This window comes from Leptinotarsa decemlineata, unplaced genomic scaffold, assembly GCF_025532065.1.
Source record: "Leptinotarsa decemlineata unplaced genomic scaffold, Ldec_3_MD MMD2_tig00000251_RagTag_RagTag, whole genome shotgun sequence".
Lineage (NCBI taxonomy): Eukaryota > Metazoa > Arthropoda > Insecta > Coleoptera > Chrysomelidae > Leptinotarsa > Leptinotarsa decemlineata.
The window spans coordinates 3,211,500-3,237,985 of record NW_027412547.1 but is presented as its reverse complement, the minus strand read 5'-3'; the positions used below and the strand labels follow the sequence as shown (position 1 = coordinate 3,237,985).

At 34.0% G+C, this 26,486-nt stretch overlaps 1 protein-coding gene across 1 annotated transcript; it reads right to left on the bottom strand.

Moving 5' to 3' along the window:
* Positions 1-1,844: 1,844 nt before the first annotated feature.
* LOC111514449 (general odorant-binding protein 83a-like) lies at positions 1,845-26,486 on the bottom strand. The gene is made up of 7 exons (XM_074173532.1): positions 26,361-26,486; positions 24,552-24,695; positions 20,343-20,471; positions 14,682-14,717; positions 12,238-12,349; positions 9,149-9,213; positions 1,845-1,978 (listed from the first exon to the last, which is right to left on the bottom strand). The coding sequence occupies exons 2-7, from the start codon at positions 24,615-24,617 to the stop codon at positions 1,961-1,963; spliced, it is 426 nt and encodes a 141-aa protein (XP_074029633.1). The 5' UTR covers positions 24,618-24,695; positions 26,361-26,486; the 3' UTR covers positions 1,845-1,960.

Here is a 26,486-nt window from a genome sequence, read left to right as displayed (position 1 = left end):
TTTAATAATCCCAAGAAACAAGAATGTTTATAACAGGGATAAAATTTAAAATAATAAATTATTTCAATATTAAATATCAGTTAAATATACAGCACATAAATACATAAATACAAACACATATATACATACATATTTACATATATACACACATACATATATACATTTTTTAATTATAATGATAATTAAGAACAAAACAAAAATGTAATATGGAGATCAGAATTTCAATTAGAGGAAGAAAGCAGAAACTTTTTCAATTCCGATTTGAATTTTGTTTTTTCATTCATTTTTAGTTTCTCTGGAAGATTATTATATATTTTAACTCCTAAATGAAATATTGATTTCTTCCCAAATTTTGAGTGATATGATTTAACTAGTAGTTTTTTTGCTTGTCTTGTATCATGCTCATGGATGGTATTTATTTGATTGAATTCCAAATTCGAATGTTTGTGATTTTTTCTAACAGAATGAATGAAACAACAAATTTTCAATTGGACAATATACTGAATATCTAAAAGATCACGTGGTATATATGAATTTAACGTAGGTTCAAGATATGGTAATTTGAATATACGTTTTATTATTTTATTTTGCAGTCTCTTGAGAGGATTTATCATTGATAAATTAGCTGTTCCCCAAATTGAAATTAAATATTGTAGATTCGAAAATACCAAACAGAAATATATATGTATATGAATGTTATAGTTAAGTAATACAACCGTAAAGAAACTGGTAGCCACCGCAAAGTTTGTAACATAATTCCGATTTCAGTGAATCTATTCACTTTTAGAACAATTCGCATACCACGACTTTGCAGTTTTTGTAATTGAGATGTTTGATTTAGAATAAACAAGAAAATAATAGAAGAATGGATAAATTGCCAGAAATTCTTGCAAAGAAATATAGTTTTTTAGATATTTTTTACGATCCGGGTTCGAATCTCATAACTTTAAACTTTTTTCAATTATGGCAACGTGACAGAAGGTCGAGGGGTGTGGCAGAGTCCAAAGGCGGGCCCATCGGTGATGCGTAGTACTAAGGGGGTCGAGGGGCAAGGGGGCCCACGCTTGAATCTCTTCGATACTCATTCCATCTTGCATCGATGACGTCGTATGTTTCTCTCTTCCACTCACTAAAGTTTTTCTCTGAAACGCTCACCAGTGACGCACGACCTTGAAGTGGGCCAGAAGTGTTCATCTACTGGTTTGAATTTCCCGCTGTATGTGCGGTAGCTTCTGATTGGTCGACTGTATGACGGTAAAAGTGGAGGAGTGGAGGTGGTCTGAAGTGAGGTTTGAAAGCTGAGACTCAGTTTACACATAATGGACGTCTGACCTTCACTTCTTTTGTGTGAAGTGGGCCTGAGGTCCAAAAAACGCCAGAATGAACCTGCCCACGTGTTTGTCCTTAAGGAATGGCTCAGAACTCTTGCAGCTATATTACTGGCGTCTATGTTTTGATTGGCTTTCGGGTTTTGCCATCATTTTCTTCTCTTATAATCTTCTAACGTTTCAACTGCAACTGCGGCAGAGTACTTCGACCACGCCACTGAAGATGACTGCCGCCGTTGCAGTCGCAACGTTTGGAGGTTATAACCAAAGAAGCCCACGGCAAACCTCAGAAGCCAGTCAAAACAATCACTTTCTACTTCGGAAAAAAATCAAATGAGAAAAAAATTTAGAATATGTATACTGAGTATCTCTTCTGGAAACGAAATTTGAACATATACTTTATTTATCTTGATGATTTTCTAAAATGGCAAATTTTCAAATAAATCGTGTACAAACGTCATATTTTTTGAAATCACCATTTCTAAACTGGAATTCGTAAATGAAAAACAATATATTGATTGGGAGAATCATTTATTGAGGAACTGAAATAAAAATTGATTTGTACCTTGTAATTTTTCCAGGTGTTCAAATTCTAGTTCTTGGGCTAGATCCATTTCATCACTGCCATTGGTTTAGACCATCGGGAAATCCTAAATGAAATTATCGGGTTGAATAATTCATCAGAACAAAAATATACAAGCTTGTTCATTATTAGGCCCTCATTAGGATCTCGAAAACTTTCAAAGTTCAAAGGTCGGGTGGATTACGAAAAGTCACAAATTTCAAAAGTCAATCGAACGGGACATCAAAATGAAAAAAAATCAAGATATTTGAGGAAAATGAAATTGTCGATTTTAGTTTTTGAGATTCATAGCTCTTCTTCTTCAAAATAGAAAAAAGAAAGAAGCTTTTTTTATGTTTCCATGGGTGTATGCTGTCAAGAAATTTTTGCAAAGACGTTTCTTTCGATAATGGCGACCTTCAACTTTTTATCCAAATATGGACCTGCAGTTTTTCTGTGAGGTTAAAGCCATGTATATCCTGCATTGAGCCACAATAGATGTTTGATCAACCGTTTCGGTCCACGATGATTATCATTATGCTTCCACCAATGAAAGTCTTAAGGATAAGATACGAACAGTGAGAGTCCAATCCAATTCAATTCAATTCAATTCAAAATATGCTTTATTACCCAAGATATACATCTTATTGGCAAAGTCTAGCGAAGTAAAACATGTATGAGGGACAATTAACAAATATAAACTATAAAATAATGCTTAAACACAGGAGCAGAGTATATGGACAGAACAATATTGAGTCCAGCTGAACAGCTACAAATATAAGTACATGAATTTATGAATATTGAGTAAACGTAAATATATAATTCTACATAATGAACATTGATAGCCATTTCGTGTTGGTTTCAATAACTTGTTTACACAAAGCTACATGTCAATTATTCGATAGAGCCTTGGTAAAATTCGTCCACACTATAATAGGGCCTCCCATCAAGGAATTCTTTCACTTTCTTTCTGAATTTCTTTTCATTATATAACTTCTTGCTATTGAAAATAATAGAATTTTGTGTAAGGGCTAGAGAAGGTGTGGGAAGGGAAACGGAGTAAGACTGACGTGTACTATAAGTTGCGGTGTTACTAAATTGATTTTTATATTTTTTGTGGATAAGACACATTGTTTCCAAAATGAAAAGACATACCTACTGAGGTCAGAATTTTTGCTTCACAAATAATGGGCGGCATGAATCCCTGTAGCTAGCCTTGCATAATTATCTGATGGATCTTTTTTGTACAGAGAATACCATATTGAAACGAAATTTTGCACAATTTCCCCAGAAACAAATTCCATAACGTAAATAAGATTCAATTTCAAATAAACGAATGTCGTTTTGTTTCCCTCAAGTTCACTTGGGCAGTAACAAATTAAAAAAACTGATTGTTTGAAGGTGATTGACAATGTTTCATGATGAATTTCACTAGTTCGGACTTCCATTGTCTACTATATGAAATGATTTGAAATCCCTGAAACAAGTAAAAAAGAATAATTAAAAAAGAATAGCTGAAAATAACAATTATATTAAGAAACAATAAACCTGAAATGAAATGATAGTGAAATAACTCACAAGTGAAAATATAATAATTGAATAAATAAAAATTAAAGGAATGGAAAAGAAAATAATAAAAAAGTGTAGATATTCCAAGTCACGTTAGTTCACGACGTTTCGATTGTTGGTATCTACAATCGTCTTCGGGTGATGACTGGACTGATTCCTCCGAGAGATGACTATTTTATACGTCGTTGAAATACTTTTACTTTCTCTGCTTTCCATTTTCCGCTTCACTGATTCCGTGAGAGATGACCGTTTTGGCGGGAGTTGGCCATTTTTCGCTTGATGATGGACCAGCGTAGAAATACGAAACATATCGAAACCCATCATCAAACGAAAAATGGCCAACTCCCGCCAAAACGGTCATCTCTCACGGAATCAGTGAAGCGGAAAATGGAAAGCAGAGAAAGTGAAAGTATTTCAACGACCTATAAAATAGTCATCTCTCGGAGGAATCAGTCCAGTCATCACCCGAAGACGATTGTAGATACCAACAATCGAAACGTCGTGAACTAACTTGACTTGGAATCTCCACACTTTTTATTATTTTATTTTTCATTCCCTTAATTTTTATTTATTCAATTATTATATTTTTACTTGTAGCTTATTTCACTATCATTTCATTTCAGGTTTATTGTTGCTTAATATAATTGTTATTTTCAGCTATTCTTTTTTAAATTATTCTTTTATACTTGTTTCAGGGATTTCAAATCATTTTATATAGTAGACAATGGAAGTCCGAACTAGTGAAGAAAAACTGAGTAGAAATCAAACAGAAGTTTCTTTCTTTATCCTATATTCATTTCATATATAATGCATTCCTCTTTTATTGTTTGGGATAATAAAATTAATTCACGAATACTTTATTTTGAAGTAAAATTGACAGATGAAACTTTCAAAGTGGCGACTGGGCGCCATCTGGGAAAGAAATGAAATGGAACCCTCGAATTTATAGTCAATATCTTCAACTACTACAAAATGGCGGATCTTTTATCAATTGCCTGAATACATTGACATTCAACTACAAAATATGAGGTATAAGCTTGAGCTCTAAATGGTTGCCTTGAACTTCTTGGCATATGAACAGCCTATCCGATATTTCACTTTCGAGCACAGTAACGTCTCTACAAATATTTATTATTCTCTGCCGTATATCCAATATTGAAGTCCCATTGAAAAGTCCAAATGTGTCAAATATGGCAAGCCCGCTGGCCATTCTGTAGGTCCTCGACGGCCAATCCAACGACCGGAAAAAGTAGTATCCAAATAGTTGGAATACAATATCCATATCGAATTCATTAAGGTTCGCTTAGACGATTTCAGTGATCAACAGAGGGTCAACAGTAGTTTTCAGCATATTCAAATACAGTTCCTCTGTTGAATTTTGATCAATAGATACAGGTCCTACAATATGGTTTCCCAATATTGCTAACCAAATGTTACTTTTTTATGGATATTGGGTATGTGATTCCCGGAAAACGTGAGGGTTGGTGTCACTCTAATAACTGCAATTTTGTCTGTTCAAAAAATGGGCATTCGTCATTAAAATAAATATTTTGAAGATAGGTCGGATGCCTTGCAATGGTTTCCGTCATGATTTCCTAGAATTTTGTTCTTCGATTAGGGTCATCTTCAGCTAATTGGTGTGCCATTTTAATTTTGTATGGATGATACCTATTCCTCTTCGAAAGTCTCCACACAGTAGAAGGAGATAATAATAATAATAATATAATAATAATAACTTTATTCCACATTTCAACATTTGGACTCATCTTCTAATCACAATTTTTGACACAGAACTAAAGAAAGAAAGAAAGCCCTACTGAAATCATTCAAATATTCGTGAGTAGGAATTTTTACATTTCTCTACTCTTGATTTTAAAAAATGAATTAATGATAACAAGGCATTTCAAATGACCAATGGATGATATTTTTAATATTTTCAATGGATAATATTTGTTAAAAGATATTTGAAGTTCCCAATCTTTTTGTTAAAAAGGTATGATGCTGAATGAGACAACATTGTTAAGGAACAATTGGTAAGTAACTATGTGACTACTGAATTATTTTATTCACATATATACATATGCACAAACATGTACCTACCCCACACACATATATACATATGAAACTTACGTTGTGTCTAACAACGAATTCATGATAATTTCACTATTATGCGAATTTCTCAACCAGGATTTGATGAGTTTTTTGAATTGGTGAATGTTATGACTCATTTTTATATTTTTAGGTAGACGACAGTATGAGTGTGAACCAATATAATTGAAGGACCTATGACCTAGTCTGTTCTGCGCTCGATATGTTTTGGTGTTGTGCTCTTTTTTGTAACGTGTTTCATGTATATGAGAAATATTTTTTAAATTACTTTTCAGTTTATACTGGAGAATCAGTACCTTATATATACCTCACAAACATTCGCAACGGAATAAGTAGACTGTTCAAGATTTACTATCATCTCACCAATTATTTGCACTTGCTGTTCTTCCGGAATGAACGGATGACCTGGAGGCTTTTTGTACACTACCGGTAGTTGTGAATTTGGATACAAGTTCCCTCAAATATGTTCTACAGATAGGACGATTCGGAAAACGTTCATTGAGAATCCTTTCGGTCTTGTGAAAGTTACGCGTCGCACCGTGAATAAAAATCTCTTCAATTTTTTTCTTCCAATGGACGAGAATGGACCATTTTAGAGTTTGTTGACATGGTACCTTTCTACTAGTAAAACCGAAAACTAAAGGAGAATATTCTACGTTTGTTTGAAGGTGATTGACAATGTTTCGTGATGAATTTCACTAGTTCGGACTTTCATTGTCTACTATATAAAATGATTTGAAATCCCTGAAACAAGTAAAAAAGAATAATTAAAAAAGAATAGTTGAAAATAACAATTATATTAAGCAACAATAAACCTGAAATGAAATGATAGTGAAATAACCTACAAGTAAAAATATAATAATTGAATGAATAAAAATTAAAGGAATGAAAGAAGAAAACAATAAAAAAAATAAAAAGTGTAGAGATTCCAAGTCACGTTAGTTCACGACGTTTCGATTGTTGGTATCTACAATCGTCTTCGGGTGATGACTGGACTGATTCCTCCGAGAGATGACTATTTTATAGGTCGTTGAAATACTTTCACTTTCTCTACTTTCCATTTTCCGCTTCACTGATTCCGTGAGAGATGACCGTTTTGGCGGGAGTTGGTCATTTTTCGTTTGATGATGGGTTTCCATATGTTTCGTATATCTACGCTGGCCTGGCTGAATACGTTGTTGGACAACATGTATGCGGCTTCCTTAAATTTTCTCCTGAACCAATGTTCCTCTCTGTGCAAGATCTCAGCTTGGGACCACTCGATGTTATGTTGATGGTTCCAAACATGGTCTGCTATTCCTGATTTGCTGGTTTCTCCTCGCTGTGTGTGCTTCTTGTGCTCGGCAATGCGAACATTCAATGGCCTTTTAGTTTCACCAATATAGGATTATATGTTCGCATTGCCGAGCACAAGAAGCACACACAGCGAGGAGAAACCAGCAAATCAGGAATAGCAGACCATGTTTGGAACCATCAACACAACATCGAGTGGTCCCAAGCTGAGATCTTGCACAGAGAGGAACATTGGTTCAGGAGAAAATTTAAGGAAGCCGCAAACATGTTGTCCAACAACGTATTCAGCCAGGCCAGCGTAGATATACGAAACATATGGAAACCCATCATCAAACGAAAAATGACCTACTCCCGCCAAAACGGTCATCTCTCACGGAATCAGTGAAGCGGAAAATGGAAAGTAAAGAAAGTGAAAGTATTTCAACGACCTATAAAATAGTCATCTCTCGGAGGAATCAGTCCAGTCATCACCCGAAGACGATTGTAGATACCAACAATCGAAACGTCGTGAACTAACGTGACTTGGAATCTCTACACTTTTTATTTTTTTATTGTTTTCTTCTTTCATTCTTTTAATTTTTATTTATTCAATCATTATTTTTTTACTTGTAGGTTATTTCACTATCATTTCATTTCAGGTTTATTGTTGCTTAATATAATTGTTATTTTCAACTATTATTTTTTAATTATTCTTTTTTACTTGTTTCAGGGATTTCAAATCATTTTATATAGTAGACAATGGAAGTCCGAACTAGTGAGAATATTCTAACTGAACAATGGTGTTCATTGTCGTACTGACATTTTTTGTCGTTTTCATAAACAAAAAATAACTCAACAAACCTTATCGTGATGTTGGAATTGCCATATGGCAGATAAAAAGGAATATCAATAGAAATATTGATATTAATGTGTTTGTTTGTCATCAAGAAATTATTAATTGTTCTACCATTTTGTAGTAGGTGAAGATGTTAACTTCATATTCTAGGGTTGTGAAGTATTCGTCAGGAACTTCAAAATGATGTGTCACAGGCCCCCCTTACTATCCCAAATGGCAAAGTGGTGGGGCATTAAAGAAATGCACTATATATTTACGATAAGTTTTTTGTGAGATTGTCATCTACAAATTCTTGATAACTATAATACCTTTTATCTATTAGAAGGTTTTTATATCATTTCGAAACTGTTTATCGCTTCCGGTCCCATTGACTAAATTTGGCATCTTTTTATAGCAAGTTCTGACATTGTACTTGAGATAGTTCTGTTGGGTAAGATGTGAAGGATACTTATGCTCAGATGAGTTTCCTATAAATAGGTAAAAGTTTCCTCTGGCAAACATTATGCATTTGAAAATAAAAATGTAAGGTGTCCCTCTCTCTCTTCTCTATTTTGGATGGTCGTTGCTTCCTATCTTCAGGCGCATTTGACCAATGCTCCTCTTGTTACGTAACTGGCTGTTACATGAAAAAAGCTTCGTTGGGGGACAAAGACTGTCTTGCAGTTTGCAAGTCTGTGTCAGAAATGGAGTCTACTGTTCTTGGAAATAGAACTATTGTCTTCTCTATTGAATAGTATTGTTGCGATCCCACTCCCACGTGGATATCCGGTCCACCCCGGCCTCCAACCGGCGTGAATGGGAGCAGGTATCATAAATATTTTACACAAACACAAATAATTTTTATTAACAATATTATTTTCCGATTGCTGGCTCGTTATGAAACGGCGAACATCACAAATCTTTTCGGTCTCGTGAAAGTTACGCGTCGCACCGTAAATGAAAATCGCTTCAATTTTTTTTCCAGTGGACGAGAATTGACCATTTTAGAGATAGTTGACGTGGTTCTAACTGAACAATGATGTTCATTGTCGTACTGACATTTTTTGTCGTTTTCATAAACAAAAAATCACTTAACAAATCTCATCGGATTGTTGGAATTGCCATATGACAGATAAAAAGGAATATTTGTGAAATATCGAAATTAATGTGTTAGTCTTCAGGAAATTATTAAATGTTTCGCCATTTTGTAGTAGATGAAGATATTGACTTCATATTTTAGGGTTATGAAGTATTAGTAAGGGGCTTCAAAATGATGTATCAAGACCTCCCTTGCTTTTCAATTTTTCTCACAGGTGGCGGCCAGTCGCCATCTTGGAAGTTTCATTGTCTCAAATTTCAATTTTTTTGAGTTGACCCGTTCAAAAAATAAAAGGGGGGCATTAAAGAAATGCACGATGTGTTAATATTCACGTCAATCAGAAATATCACAGAAATCCTTATGGTAATACTTACTTCAGGGCTAACATTATAGATACATTTCATCCATTCCCAGGTCTTTTCATGCAGTTCAGTTTCAGCTGGAAAAATATACACATGATTATCAAAAAAAAAGAAGACAAACTATTCAATGGATTCATTTTGTCAAAAAAAACTGACTACGAAAATAGAGCTCATAATATAAAACCTGATGATGGGTAAATAGAGTGAAAATATTCGAAAGATATAATATTTTTCATTTCACAAAATATGGTTACAGAATATCAATCGAAGGTTGTATACATTTCACGATGAATTCTGATCTAATTATGAGTCTGGACATTTGTTTCTTTCAAAATGTTTTATGGATCATTACTCCCAATTCACCCTTCGAAAACTTTACAACTTTACAATCTCCCAGATATTGTGAAGAAAATTAAAGATAGACGTTTTTCCAAAGAATTTCTACAAGGAAACTGCTTTCTTTTTGGTGCATCTGAATTTTCAAATTTCAAATAAGGAGCAAAAATAATGATCTTTTTGTCCATATCAACACGCTTTCATTAGCTCCACCCGTATGTATGTATGTTTGTTTGTTTGTAACTCTCAAGCTGGGGATCTCTATTCGACAGAATTATCGATATTATTGCTTGGTCTATTCGTGGGCAGATGGTGCTGTACATAACCTCCTTGATATATCGACTGCTAGGAATCACACGTTAAAAGGTAAGACCTCGTTAATCCTTAGCTCGCACAAGTTTCGACTTCTGAGGGTTGTCGTTTGTAGGAGTGCGACAGCTGGTTAATGTTTAAATCGATTTTAAAACAAAAGTTATTGCTTGATTCATTCGCGGGCAGATGGTGCTGTACGTAACGTCCTTGATATAATTCGAACTCACTTTACATGTATTTCTTCATTTGAAAAAAATCTTTTTTTTATTAACACATGTGCCTACTGCCTTATTTGTATTGTAACCCGCCTTTGCGAACCTGCTGCCTTTTTTGGGCTTGGTTGGTGATTTTCAGACTCCCTCTCCGGAATCAGAAAATATCAATGGCCATTTTTATAAACAATATACGCCTGATTGATCCCTAAGTTTAGATGAAATAAATATAGCTTAAAAAGTTTAAAAAACACGTTTTATAGCATACGAAACTGAAAAATGAAAAATAAATGTAGTTTAAAAAACTAAATAATACGCTTTTGAACTAAAAAGTTACATCGAACTAAAAAGTTGAAAGTATATTTTTTTAAGTAAGCTTAAAACGTGTTTTTTAGTGTTTTAATTAAAACACTGAATTAAGTAATTGAACAAATTACATGGGTATGGTATACGTGGTCCAATATACAATATTTTGAAAGACTATCTATCACATAGGACACAAAAGGTCAAAGTTGACAATAGCCTGAGTGAAGTAATGCAAGTTAAAACAGGAGTACCACAGGGAACAGTTTTAGGTCCCATACTATTTCTTGTTTACTGTTCCATCAGCAATTATGGGGTCATCTCATATCATATCATATTCACAGGCAGTAGCTGGTAGGAGGTATTTGGAAAATCAGAAAAGGGACTGAAAGATATCCAGATATGGCTTGATCACAACCTTCTGAGCCTGAATGTGAAAAAAACTAAATTCATTACATTCACCCTATTGCAGAACGATCAACCTGGAAATAGCATAATCCATATACATGACGGAGACTGTACTAATGCAACAAACTGCAATTGTGCTGTTGTAGGAAGAACGAAAATGGGAGTTATTGTGGATCGGCATATGAGATGGGATGACCACATAAACTATGTTGTAAAACAGCTCAGACTCTTAACTAAAAATTCTATGAATTTAGAAATATTTTGGAGTACAAAAATTCGAACACCATATACAGAATCTAGCAGAATCTGTAATAAGATATTGTATTGCTGCCTGGGGTGGTACTTTCAACAGTTCCCTCAATATCCTCCAAATATCTCAAAATTCAATCTTGAAAATATTATTCAAAAAGCATAAACTGTACTCTATCGAATGTCTGTATAAGAAAACGCATTTACTGAAAACGAGAGAACTCTATATCCACCAATGTTTAACTTGGATGTACACAAACAAATTTACACTCCAATCAGCGGACAAGATTCGTTACTAGTTCATCTATAAACATACCAGCATTTAATAAAAGTCACACACAGAGATGTATTTTCTATCACGGTCCAAAATTATTCAATCTTCTGCCAGTTAGCATAAGAAACCACTCCAATCTCAAAACATACAAAAAATCAATCAAAACATTCATTATGTTCAATACCGAACTTCTCAATTTATTCGGCTAAACATAAACGATGTTCAGCAAGCTCTTCATCATTCCCAATATTCATCAATTCTGTAAATTAATTAATCGAAATGTATGTACATAGATATAGATATAAGAATAGAATAGAATAGAATAGAATAGAATAGAATGGAATAGAATGGAATGGAATGGAATGGAATGGAATGGAATGGAATGGAATGGAATGGAATGGAATGGAATGGAATGGAATGGAATGGAATGGAATGGAATGGAATGGAATGGAATGGAATGGAATGGAATGGAATGGAATGGAATGGAATGGAATGGAATGGAATGGAATGGAATGGAATGGAATGGAATGGAATGGAATAGAATAGAATAGAATAGAATAGAATAGAATAGAATAGAATAGAATAGAATAGAATAGAATAGAATAGAATAGAATAGAATAGAATAGAATAGAATAGAATAGAATAGAATAGAATAGAATAGAATAGAATAGAATAGAATAGAATAGAATAGAATAGAATAGAATAGAATAGAATAGAATAGAATAGAATAGAATAGAATAGAATAGAATAGAATAGAATAGAATAGAATAGAATAGAATAGAATAATAGAATAGAATAGAATAGAATAGAATAGAATAGAACAGAACAGAACAGAACAGAACAGAACAGAACAGAACAGAACAGAACAGAACAGAACAGAACAGAACAGAACAGAACAGAATAGAATAGAATAGAATAGAATAGAATAGAATAGAATAGAATAGAATCAATTCTTTCAAATTGATCGAATAATTGATAATTATTCTGAATATTTTCAAAACTCTTACCAGAGGTATTTTTCCCTTTGGTACAATCGAAGTAGCTTTGTGTTTGTGCGGCCAGCTTTTTTGGTACCATTTCTTTGAATAATGGAACGTCTATGGTGGAGTTAGGCCTTAGCTGAAAAATTATTTTATTCAATTGATGACGTACAGTATTTAGGCCAATAATATATTTTTTTGTACAACTGTAACACTAGTGATAAAAGTATTTTTAACACATTATTTTTTTCCACCAAATAGCAATAAACAAAACATAATTATTCTATTTTCAATGAAGTTTTATTATGAACAATAGATATCGATACAATTAAATTCTATTACAAATGGATATTGGTTGATAATGCTGGCGCGCCCTCCCGAATGTATCGGGGCTTCGGGGAATAGGGCCTGACCACTACATTATTATTATAATTATAATAATTATTATAATTATAATAATAATCACTCCCCACACCGTGGGGTAAGTGATCATTGGGTCCGAGAATCATGTGCCCTGAGCAAGCGCAATGAGCCAAGAATGACAGCCTCCTGCATTAGTGCGGCTAAGATTTCTGCCTTAGTACGGCAAGCCGGTATGATTTTAATATTCGAGATTAGACAGGACATCATTCCACCAAGGACTCCAATAATCAGAACAACCATCTTGACAGAGTAATCGGGATAGAGTCTGCGGAGTTCAAAGAGAAAATCCCGATATATTATCCGTTTTTCCTCCTCTTTTCGGACGATATTCGTCTCGCCAGGAGCTGAAAACTCCACGACAAAAATTGTTTTGCTCTGGTGGTCGAGAAGGACCACATCAGGCTTATTGTATGAGCCTGAGGGTGGGGAACGAATAGTTCCAATGAATTCGGCACTTCTCGTTCCCCACAACGGATTCAATATCCCCCGGAGCGTAGGGCAATACCGGTGTCTCGTCAATATTATTATTATTATTATTTTTGACAGAGTGTTCTGGATAGAGCCTGCGGAGTTCGAAGAGAAAATCTCGATATTTTATTATTCTTATTTATGAAAACATTAATATGAAAAGTACAATTAAAACAACTGCTGATATTAATACCTTGCGATGTTAAAGAGCCTTATAATATATTTGAACTATCTGAGTTGACAATTTCATGGACATTAACATTCAATTCTTGAAGTGAAGAGGACGATGCTTTAACGCTGGAGCTAGCTGTTGGGATTATTCATTCAGCAATAACATTTTTATTAGAAATAGATTGATCGATGTAAATATCAGCTATTGTTGTAGACTTCCATCCTCCATGCTTCTCAATATTTGTTATATTTGCTCCTGATTCTGCTAGCAAAGAAGCAGAAGACCTTCTGAAACAGTGACCTGTATATTCCTTTGGTTCCGGGAGGTTCGGAAACTCAGCAATGGTGGGGGCATTTTCCCAAACGTATTTATATCAACTGAGTTGGCACTGGATACATAATTTGGATAATTCAGAAAAAACGTTGATGATTGATAACAGAAGGGCGTAATGCAACGTATTTATAAAAAAAATCAGTGTGTTTTTTCCAACAATGCAAAAAGAACGACCTATTTTTGCTTTTGTATTTGGAATTTCAACAATCAATGATTTATCCATCTATTGAATCTCTTCTATTGATAAATGGCACAGCCATATATTCCGAAAATAGTAGCAACTTTTATTATCAAATATTTTTCATCTGTTTTGATTTTTTCCGCTTCAAAAATGCTATAACCTTCAAATATTTGTTTTTATTAACACCATTTTCAACGAGCACACTCGACTTCATCATTGATATAACTTGCTCCACAAAGTTGATGAGTTCCATATTTTTCATTTATCTCCTAGATAGGCTAAGAAGACGGTTTCGCTGAAATTTCTTAAACATTCTACACTAGCTAAGAAAATCAGAATATGCAATGTCGTACTGCTGAGTCGATTTTTTTGGTAACAATTTAATTGAAGCTCTTTTTGCAGCATCTTCAATATCGCCAGGAGCATAGAATTACCCACTGTTGTTCTTCATTATGCAAGACATGAAATGCCAGCAAGAACTTTCAATGTGACTAAATAAAACGCGTGAGCTGTAAACAATACTGTTTGTTTGTAACCAGGTGATTCGGCATCACCTGACACGGCCACTCCACAGCAAATGCGGTAACATGAAAATAGTTAACTGACCAGAGATGTTAAAATGTGTTTTTATAGAAATAATAAATTTATCTATTTTATTATGAAAACAGGACAGTAGTACAAAAACCTTTGTATGCTATTTGTGTTACAAGTGAATTTTATTTTGTTTGTGAACTCGATACGCTCTTTTCGCAAACTTCTTCACTCACAAAATAGAACCTCACTTTTAACACTCGTATCATAATCGCTATTACAAGTAAAAATGGATGGCATCAAAATGAACAAATATTAATAAATATTGATTCAGTCGAATTTGAATTGACATATTCTACTCACCACATCCGAGAGAATCCACACGCATACAACATATCTCTGTAACAGAAAAAAATGTTGATTATTTGGAATTTCACATTCAATTGTATATCTTCTGATGGCAAAGGTATTGAAGTTTTGTTCAGATCTTGTCACGGAAACTTTTCACGGAAACTTATTTCTGTTATTTTGTAGATGGCGTCCAAATGAAACTAATTAATCAGGAGACTCCTTTTTTATAATTTCAATTGATTATCAATTAAAATCGAACGTCAAATCGCGCTCTCGTCTCAGAAAACTGAAGAGCTATTCATTTCCACCTGGCACTTTACATCATGACCAAAAACCTACATTGAACAGTCCCTTCAAAATGCAATATTTGCTTTGGAATAGGGGTCAATAATGGTCAGGAACAATGGATTTCAACTTTTCCTGTTCCAAAACTGAGTGTATGCTCTTCTCTTATGGTGAGCTGGGGCAAATATAGAATTGGGTAAGTGCTTAAGTTGATCATAAATTCAGCAGAGAAGCCTACATCACCAATGAACTCCAAGGAAGGTTGCAAAGTCATATGGTGGTGTATGAATCAGCTGTGAAGTTTTTTAGTTATATCTGTTAGTATTGTTCCAATTCAAAATTTTCAGGGGCCTATCTAGATCAGTGTTTAACATGGAGTGACCAACTGCAGCATGTTTGCAAGAAATTAAGCTCAGGATTCTATGCAATTTTAAAACTGAAGTCTACGGTGAATCAGATGGCTCTTATTGATACTTACTATGCATTGATTTACTCCCATTTGAAGACTGAAACAAAAACAGCTCCTTTCAGAGCTATCATTATACCTTCAAATAGAAACAGGTTCATATAATTATTAACATTAGGTTAACATTATAGTCTCAAACAAATGCAAGTAAAAGTACCATCATCCCACTCTATGCATACACTCCCATTTTATGCATATATATTCAATGATTGACAAATTGCCAACTTCAACTTTCAGTTAAAGTAGTACTCATCATATGCACAAATATCTAATGACTAGCAAATTCCAAACTTTGACTTTTCAGTCAAAGTAGTAATTTGTCATATAATGCACAGATATTCAAAGACTAACAAATTTCCAACTTAGACTTTTTTATTAGTCAAAGTAGTCATTTGTCACATAATCTGTGAATACTACTACAACTACTGTTTGTGTGAATAATGTAGCCCTGAAAAAGGGCAGTTGTTTTTTTTTTTGACCAATAGTTCCACGGCTATTCTGTCACAGGTTTGACATTATTGCATATTATGCATGCTGACACTCTTGTGAAATTTGTGAGCGATCTTTCACATGCCTCTCACCAATACTAACCCAGCCCAGACTGTATCATGGATGTTTACATGTTGATACCAGCCGCCGTTATTGTTCCGTATCGAGTAAAATCGAAAACATCAATAACTTTTTGATGTTGCCATCAATCGTTCGGATCTGCACATGCGCGTCCATCACGCAATATAAATCCATGGGATCTTCTAACGTGTCGGTGATGTTGAGCATTCGGAGACCGATTCTCAAAGCACCATCACCTTCAGATGAATCAGCTATAACCCCTTCATCATCGCCTGCACCATCCACGACCAACTCATCGACCATGTCATCATCTTCATCGCTCTCATTAGCCTCGTTTTCATTAGCCTCATTTTCAACTTCGTTGACTCCAAGGTCAATCTCCTCTTCATCGACTCCAACACCTTCTTCAACTATCACTTCCTCTAGCTGAATGTTGGCATCCTCATCATTTGACTCGTCTATCCAATTATTTGCATCAATAGCAGATATTCTGTTTAATGCAGCAACTATTTTTTGAGTATTCATCTTGATGTTTTCTCACAGTTGCAGAGTGAATGAATGAACTTCAGGATCGCAAGTCGACTTATATAATTGTATAGATAGTGGTGGTGGTACGACTCCCACTTATCACTTGACTCGTTTTGAGTGGAAGAAAAGGGGTAGTTATCCCACACGATGTTAATTTGTATAAATAGAGAATGTCGGTATAGGAGAGAGCAGTCAGAGTTTCTATAAGTCATCTCTTGATATTTCTAATCGAATTAGTAAAATGCCGTTTCCAAAAGAGTGGAATGAAAAACCAAAAGTGTGTGTCTACCCAATGATGATTGCAGGGGCTGTTCTGTGCTACTTTTACCAAATAAGTAGACCTAAGGAAGCAATTAATCCATGTACTGGTATGTGTAGTGATTGTGTGTCGCGGATTCAACTATCGCCTCCATCTCATCCAACGAAGCGAACAAAATCAGATTATCGTCCACAACAGTTACAGTGCCTGAAGTGTTCCGAACCCATACTATTGAATAATATAGGTATTTGTAGAAATATTTGTGGTACCTGTGCTGCCGTTCCAGCTCCGCTGCAACGTTGTTTGCGCTGTGATACATATTCTATGAATTGTTGGAATCATGTATGCACTACATGTAGAAGTACTTGTGATTCATGTGAGAAGGTTAGTCAACTTTACCCCAATAAGGATTTTTTATGGGGGATTGTGTAAATTCTGGAAGAGCGTTCATATGTCAAAAGCGAATTATCCGTCTCATTTTTTAATATAAAAATAGAAACAGCTGTAAAGCCGCTTCTTCAAAGTACAATATTCTAACATTTCCCTGTATTCATCTATATAAATTATCAATATATGTAAAGCAACATATCAATAAATCCACAAAAACTCGGATTGCCATTTATATCCTACAAGAAACGCAAATGCACTTTCAGTTAAAAAGCATAATCTGAAGACATTTGAAAGATCCCCATAAGAATATTTAATAAACTTCCACAATATCTCAAAAAACTGGACCATAAAAAATTTAAAAAAGAATTAAGAACATTTCTGTGTGCAAAAGCCTACTGCAACATCAGTGAATTCCTGAATGATGATTTTTGATTTACTTGTTGTCTGAGGGTTACATATGTTTGTCTGTTCTTTAGAAATATTAGTGTTTGTGACATTTTATTATATTTCGTTCAATGTAACAGTATTTGACGTGTACATCTATCCTAAGGATGGCTGCTATGTAGCGAGTGCGAATAAATTATTTTGATTTTATCTTACCCTCATATTGAAAACGTAACTTGAAACTTTCGAAAGTAAACTTTCGTTTACTAGAGAAAAGTAATTTCAATATCAACGAAATTGATGAATTCACTATCACTAATCTTTGTATGAAACAAAACCATTTCCAGAAAGAAGGTTGTTTTTTTGAACAACAGAATGCAACGGCTATGGGTAACACTACCTTGTCCGCCTACCTGGCTAACCTGTTCATGAGCAAATTGGAAATGGAAACCAAGGAAACGTCAAAGTATTTCCTTAGGATATGACTGAGGTATGTGGATAATGTTTTTGCGATATTTGATGACAAAAAAACTGAAAATTGAGGACTCTGGGGAGTCAATGTGGAAAGCTAGAATACGAAGTGTTCTAGCTTTCCACAGGTATATTCCTGACAGTTCACATCACTGTGGACAGCACAAACGTGCTGGGTTGAATCTAGGTATTAGTTGGTCATACAAGTCACACACTACAGAGATCCTTAGGAAATCCAAAGAACGAAGTCAAGAATTCGGCAAAGTTTGGAATTTCCAAATTAAATGTTTATCAAAATGATACACAAGGAAAACTCAGACAAGAAAAATCAGCAGTCACCCATCATGTTTTGCAACGAAACCATTTCATAGATTATAGTTCATTAAGATTATTTCATTAGTTCGGACTAATATGATATAAAATTGATTTGAAATCCCTGGAAGAATCTAAAAAAATTAAAAAGATTAGCTGGAAAAACAATTTTATTAAGCAAAAAACTGAAATAACAATGAAATAACATACAAGCAACAACCAGAAAAACTAAAAAAGAAATGAACTACTGACACGAACTGAAAAATTAAAAAATTATTAACAAGAAATTAAAATAAAAAATATAAAATTGAAAGATTCCAAACCAAGTTACTTCACGACGTTTCTATTGTTTGTATCCACAATCGTCTTCGGGTGATAATTGGACTTATTTCTTCGAGATCTGACTATTTATAAGTAGGTCATTCGACTGCTTTCACCTATCCCCTCTTCCCTCTCCCGCTTCATTGATTTTTAGAGGGAGCTGACTGTTTGGCGGAAGTTGGTCGAGTTCTGCTTGATTAGAGGTTTCCATATGTTACGTATTTCTACGCTAGCTTGGCTAAATGCGTTGTTGGACAACATATATGCGGCTTCTTTCAATTTTCTCCTAAACCAGTGTTCCTTCTTATGGATGATTTCAGCCTGAGCCCATTTGATGTTATGGTGATGAATCCAAACGTGCTCTGCCATTCCTGATTTGTTGGTTTCTTGTCGCTGTGTGTGTTTCTCATGCTCGGCAATGCGAACTTTCAATGGTCTTCTACTTTCACCGATGTATGATTCCCCGCACTCGCAAGGTATCCGGCAAATGCAATTCCTGAAATCGCAGTTCGCGTTTGGTGGCCTGGTTTTCGTGAGACTGCTACGGATAGTGTTCCCAGATCTGAAACAGGTTCTGATGTTATACTTGTACTCAATCCTTCTTATCCTTTCCGACAATCCTCTGATGTAGGGAAGTACAAGTACTGGTTGTGGCGGCTTCTCTTCCTTGTGGAGCTTTGGTGTCTTCTAGCTGAAGTCTGTTCCACAATCACTTTGGAGTAACCATTTCGTTGAAAGTCATTTTTGATGATGTCTAGTTCCTTTTCGAGACCTTCCTTTGTATTGGAGAGCCCGAAAGTACTGTCTAGTAGAGTATTGATGATTCTTCTTAGTCGATTGATGGTGGTTAGACTCTTGGTTCAGATATTATCCCGTGTGACTGGGTTTTCGATATACAGATATTTCCCCACAGTAGCTTTTTCAATATAGATCTTCATCAAGTAATGGCCGATTCATTAAAAAAAAAAAACGATAAATCGTCCAGTCCAGTTATCACTCGTAGACGATTGAGGATACTAACAATCGAAACGTCTTGAAGTGACTTGGTTTGGAATCTTTTGATTTTATATTTTCAATTTACATTTCTTTTTAATAATTCTTAAATTTTTCAGCTCGTGTTCATTTTTTTCGTTTTTTCTGTCTGTTTCATTGTAATTTCAGTTTTTTGCTTAAAAAAAGTGTTTTATTATCTAATCTTTTTAATTTTTTTACAGATTCTTTCAGGGAATTCAGATAAATTTTATATAATATTTGAACATTCAAGACGCAAATACCTAGCAGAGCTATCTTTGTTATAAATAAGGCCAATATTGTATGTAGACTTAGTTTAATTTTTCTCTTGAAGATGACCACTTGGTGACTAAAACACGTGTCGAGGTGTTAAAAATAACGGTTTGGTGTTGGGATAGAATTCCAGTAATATTTATAAAGCTAATGATTTCCAAGTTCGAAAAAGAACAACTGTACATTTGAAAATACATAACTTGGAGGTATTCAGAAGTGAATATTGTTTCAGCATCAAAGGAAAAAGATGGAAAGTTGAAGATGGACTTTGCAAACTATAACATATACTTGAGTCTCTAATAAACATTCCAAAATTTCAAACCCTAACAATTCATCTGAATGATATTCTTCAACAATTCATTAGTTTGTAGGTATACTATATCATTCAAAATATTTGACCCACCTTCAAATTTTCTTTGCCTTCAAAATTTCCATTTTTCGTTTCGTCAATTTGAGCCTGGGTTGCTCCAGTTATAGCGACGCACTTGTCATGCCAGATTTTGGTCAGAGGGAGAAGTTTTTCGCCATAGTCCTAGAAATTAATATATTGAAAAAATCGAATCAGGAGAAATATTCTTAAAAAAATTGAATTCGTAATAATAATGTCATCATTCAAGTAACACTGACTTCAATTCCACTCTAAATATGATTTTTTAGTAATTCATTATAATGTAATAAAGTAATAAAGTCAATCGAATAGTTGTTTTTTGGTTACTCGTGCGATAACAAAGTTGAAAAATATCAGGGTCAACGATGGTCAACGTTAAATGATCAGACTTCTTTTTTTAAGTCTCTTCACAATATCAGCCCATACACGATGATGCAAAACTGAAGTATCTTTCAGAAACACGGTTCAGATTCATATATTAGTGCAGTGTCAATGAATATTACTGGAGTTTTTTCCCCAACACCAAATCATTATTTTTAACACCTCGACACGTGTTTCGATCACCAAGTGATCATCTTCAAAGAGGAAGATTAAAACTAAGGACTAGAGCGAGCTAATCCTATTTATGCTATAAAGGTAACTCATACAGGCATACCAACCTTGTCCCCATACCTGGCAGACCTGTTCATGAGCAGATTCGAAATGGAAACCAAAGAAAAGTCGAAGTATTTTCCTAGGATTTGGCTAAGGTATGTGGATGATATTTTCGCGATATTAGATACCACATTTTAAATAATAGATGTCCATCAATAAAATTAACATATGAGTTAGAAAATAAGGGGCAACTACCATTTCTTGACGTTTTGGTAATGAGGAGCCAATATGGAGGGTTAGAATACGATATATTTAGAAAAGAAATAAGGACGTACAGGTATATTCCTGACAGTTCACATCACTGTGGACAGCATGAACGTGCTGGGTTGAATTTTTTAGTGCATCGTCTTTTGACTTTCCCTCTAACACATGATAGGTTCAAAAAAGAAAGACGTACAATACAGGAAATAGCAGCCACTAACGGTTTGTCGAGGGGTATTGTAGATGACATAATGAGGAAAAAGAAGTTTAGGTTAAGAAAGAACGAAATGTCGACTTTCAGAAAGGACAAAAAGCAAGATAAATACATCTCAGTTCCATACCACCAATATACGAGGAACTTTGGAAAGATTTTCAAGGAATTAGGTATGAAGGTGGTTTTTAAAACAAGTCATACACTACAGAGCCTTTTGGGAAGTCCAAAAGACAAAGTCGAGAATTCGGAAAAGTCTGGAATTTACGAAATTGAATGTAAAGATTGCGATGCAAAATATTATGGACAGACAAAAAGATCTATTAAAGTGAGATATAAGGAACACATAGCACACTTAAAATATGGAAGACCTGAAAAATCTATCTATCTATCTATCTATCTATCTATCTATCTATCATACTATATAGCTTGTTGAAATAAAATAAAATAATGTTGTTGGGTTTACTGATTACTACATAAGGACACATTGAAAAAATTAATTTGGATTGGCAATATTGTGATATTAATTTTTATATAGCTGTAAAATAATAGATGAGGCAAAATTGTAAAATTAATTTTGGTTGGTATGTCTGGATGGTTTACCTATATGAGTTACCTTTATAGCATAAATAGGATTAGCTCGCACTAGTCCTTAGTTTTATTCTTCCTCTTTGAAGATGATCACTTGGTGATCGAAACACGTGTCGAGGTGTTAAAAATAACGATTTGATGTTGGGAAAAAAATCCAGTAATATTCATTACTACACCAAAAGTTCCAAACAGTGCATTTCTCCCAAAGTAACAGCGATATAGATATAACATGTAGATATCTCGATCAATTATTGCCATACAAATCTTATTTTCGCAACAATGTTGTAAAATGGTGCAAATAATACCTACTCATAAGATAAGTAGATGCAACCATTTTTAACAAACATCGATATACTAGTTCGAATAACACAGGCCAACAAAAACATGTTTTTGAAAACTTTGTTTACTTTAATAGCTGATTTTTGTAGATTTTTGTGTGCTGAATCCAAATCTGGTCTTAGTTTTTTTGTATCACCCATAGTTTTTGAGAAATTGACTTTTTTATATAATTTAAAATCTGTACGGTATATGGTGAAATTAATGAAACACTATGTTAAATCACTATCATGGTTGTTTTTATTTATAGTAGGTTACTTGAAATAATGATACAGTGTTGTAATGTAGGTTTCACTAGTCAGATGGAATTGGTTTATACTTCTTTTCTCTTTGAAGTTTCTTGAATAGCTTTTGCTGCGATGAGTCGCTTGTTGAGCCTTACGCTAAAATGACCAACAGTAGTCTCGCATCATGTTGATGTTCCAGCGGCCCTGGTAACGTTGTTCCATCAATTTAATATCTTGGTGAAAACACTCACCCTGCTCCTCACTAACATCTCTCAAATTTTCCGGGAAGTAATCATGATGACTGTTGAATAAGTGGACTTTCAAGCTCATCAAACATCCTAGTTTCTTAAAATTCTTTAACATGTTAGCTACAATGGTACGATATTCTGGTTCTTTTGCATTTCCTAAGAATTTTGTAACAACTTGCTTGAATTATACTCATGCTTCTGCCTCATGTATAGTCATTGTGGTTTCGAAGTTCACGTCGAACATCATTTTTCGAATGTCGGGTCCTACAAAGACACCTTCTTCAAGTTTAGCCTCTGAAAGGGTTGAAAATTTCTGACAGAGATACTTGAAACAAGGTCCATCTTTAGGCAATGTCTTTACAAACTGTTTCATGAGGCCTAACTTTATATGTAGAGGTGGTAAGAGATTGTTTCTAGGATCTACAAGGTTTTTGCGGAGAATGTTCTTCTCACCGAGTTTTAAAGACTCCCTCACAGTCCTGTTCATTCTGCACCAATGTTGATCCCTTACTGAATGGCCAACAGTTTGAGTTATGGCCAGAAATATCAATACTACAAAAGTAGCAATCATCGGTGTGGTTTCTAGGTTCCCTCCATACTATAGGAACAACGGACTTGAAGGATATTTTCTCTTTTGACCTTTTTCTAAGATCTTCAACACAAACATAACATACCTTATGCGGGGTTGAAGATTTTTTCTGATAACCAAGTTTAATTCCAAAATATGAGAAATAAACCTTTTTCACAAAGTCTATAATGTTTCTTTGATGTTTTTTAATAACAACCTCACCACAAATATTACAAAAACTGTCAGCAGAGTTCTCACAACCGCGATTAGATATTTCAATGAGCACATGTATTGGAAACCAGAATGTAAGGTTAGGTGGACAGTAAACAAAACATCAGCTGTGATAATTCCCCTTTTACTGGACAGTAAATGTAAACACCCTAAAAAACGGGATATTAAGGTGTTTTAGGTAAAAAAGTTTTTTCATCGTTGGCCTGTGTAATAAATTGGACAAATTTTCGCATTGAAATATCATGATAGTAATATGAGGGAGGCGCCTGACGTATATATGAGATACTAGTGCTCTTTATGAGGCTAGAATCATAAAAACATTGATTTTTTTGTTTTGTTACGTAGGTAGCGTTCATTTCAAATCTGAATATTGGTTTCAAATTTGAAATAAGCTTTTTCAATAATGTTGGAAATAGGAATAATTTACTCTTGATCAAAATTTTTATTTTTTGTTTCCCCCTGTACACCGTTTGGAGATTTAGAGTTTCGACAACTCAAATCCAAGTTTCCCGCAAAGCATCAACTTTTATCAGGAATAAAATTTTCTGAGAAATAGATAATAAAAAACTTTCCCTTATAGTGGAAACTTTTCGAAATGCAAAATAGATAGGCAAAATACTGGATTATTTTGAAGAAATATAGTTCCATGTCTTTTTATCTTGTGATAGCTCTGTCGCCACAGTGACATTTTCTTTTTACGTTCTCCTTGGTCTACTTCTCTTACTTTTTACCATTGATTTTGCTTCAAACTCTTATTCAAAACTTTTTTCAAGTTAATCGTTTCACTATAACATTTTGGGAACAGATATTTTTCGAAGAAAGTTTTTTGCGTATACTCATCACCTATTTGACAAACAAATTTCATAATTATAAAATCAAATATCCCAACACTGAGTTATTCATATTATATAGATGAATGATGAGTTGATTGAAAGAATATTGATTTCTAAAACTTACCTTTTCAGCAAGGTATGCATAGGATGAAGATAACCCAATGATGATAACCAATAAAGTGAGCTTCATATTCTTATAGTTTGCAACTCAAATATTGATGAAAGATTCGTGCAAAATATACAGGATGACTTTCCGGAAACTGCGTCACTAGATGAAAGTAAACATATTTGTTAATGGAACAGTTCATACTATCTATCATACAAAATTTCCAAAATATTTCAGAGTCGAACTGAAAAATGAGATTTTCAGAAGTTTTTCGATTTTAATTCTTGACTGCATTACATATTTTATCCATCTGAGAAAAGGCGTAAGTAAATTGAAAAAAAGCAGAAGAGAATTGCCCTTCTATCAACAAAAAATCATACACAACAATTATTGAATATCGATATTTGAACACTAGCAAAGTTAATTGTTATACAACTCTTTTTTCCATTATTTCATTGTAATGATTATCGATAATTGCTTCTACAGTTTACTGGACTTTCCCTTCTTACAAAACTGTGTTCATCATTCATAAAAAGAAGGGTGCTTTACTGAAGAGTGCACGCTTTCTACCAATTCTCAATCTTTTTATTATATACCAATACCATTTATTTCATTATACTTCCATAATTTTGTATCAATTTTAAAATCCTAAATCTGTTCATTGATTGACTTTTAATCGTTAGACGAAACGACGTATCCTCTCCCTAATTTTTTAGATTTTTTTCATCCGAAGTTTCGTCTTTTGGCAACCATCATACCATAACATTTTCTGATTAGCGTTATATCTGACATTTTAAGTTTTCGAAACCCATTTTTTGTGCCGTTCCAATGATGTATCACAAGTTACCCTTTTTCACATATCATTTTGAATTATTAAAGGAAACATTTTTCTGTGTTAGTCGGTGATGATTTTCCAATTAGTCACCATTGAATAACAGTTTAGAATGCAGGAAATGATCATTATCTATTCAAATAAATTTCTCAGATGAAAAAAAAGGCAATGCGATCATTTATCTATGTATTCCAAAAGAGTGGATCAATGATGTGCAATTAACGTTGAATCATTATGTGTTATATAAATTTCAACAGAAATAAATGTTCTACAAATGGAAACCCAAGTAAATCCACATGTTTCAACTATTAGAGATTTCACATACCTAACCCTTAAACTACATCCAAGTGTTTGTTTGTTTGTAACTCTCAATCTCGGGATCTGTATTTGACAGAATTATCGACATTATTGCTTGATCTACTCGCGGGCAGATGGCGCTGTACGTAATCTCCTTGGTATAATTCGAACTCACTTTACATGTATTTCTTCATGTGAAACTATATATGTCATTCACAAGACAAAATATAGAAGTTGATAATGAGAGACGAAATGTCGGAAAATTAAAAAACACTAACATTTAGTCGTGCTTTCAAATTTCAGGATTCATCTACGGGTGATTTAAAAACTTTCTGAACGATATTTTTTGTCATACAAATGTGCAACTTTGCTTCAAATCAACCATCTTCGTATCCCCTATAGTTAATGATATTCCAATGGTGGGAGTCGAATTTGAAATACTCTGTATATGATTTTGTAGTTGTTGAAAAAATCGTTTCTCAGAAACAATGAACATACAACAGTCGGTCATTCAGTGAATGATGCAATAATCATTTATTGTTTGTAATATTTTGAACTAAAATCAAATTATATTCAAATTTTGACTCACTGAAATTTCTGTAACTGAAATAAATTCTATGAGGAAAGTTTTGTAGGTAACGAGGATAATATCAACTTGAATAAACGTCTCAAAAAAGCAATTCAAAATCATTTCTCACCCTTCACACGTCAGCCTGTAGAACACAAAATAAGCTACTGAAGATTATTGGAAGGAATATGAAATTTATTGACCTTCTTTCGTCTTATCGTAGTTAGGTTGAACCGTGAAAAAACATTATCAGTTG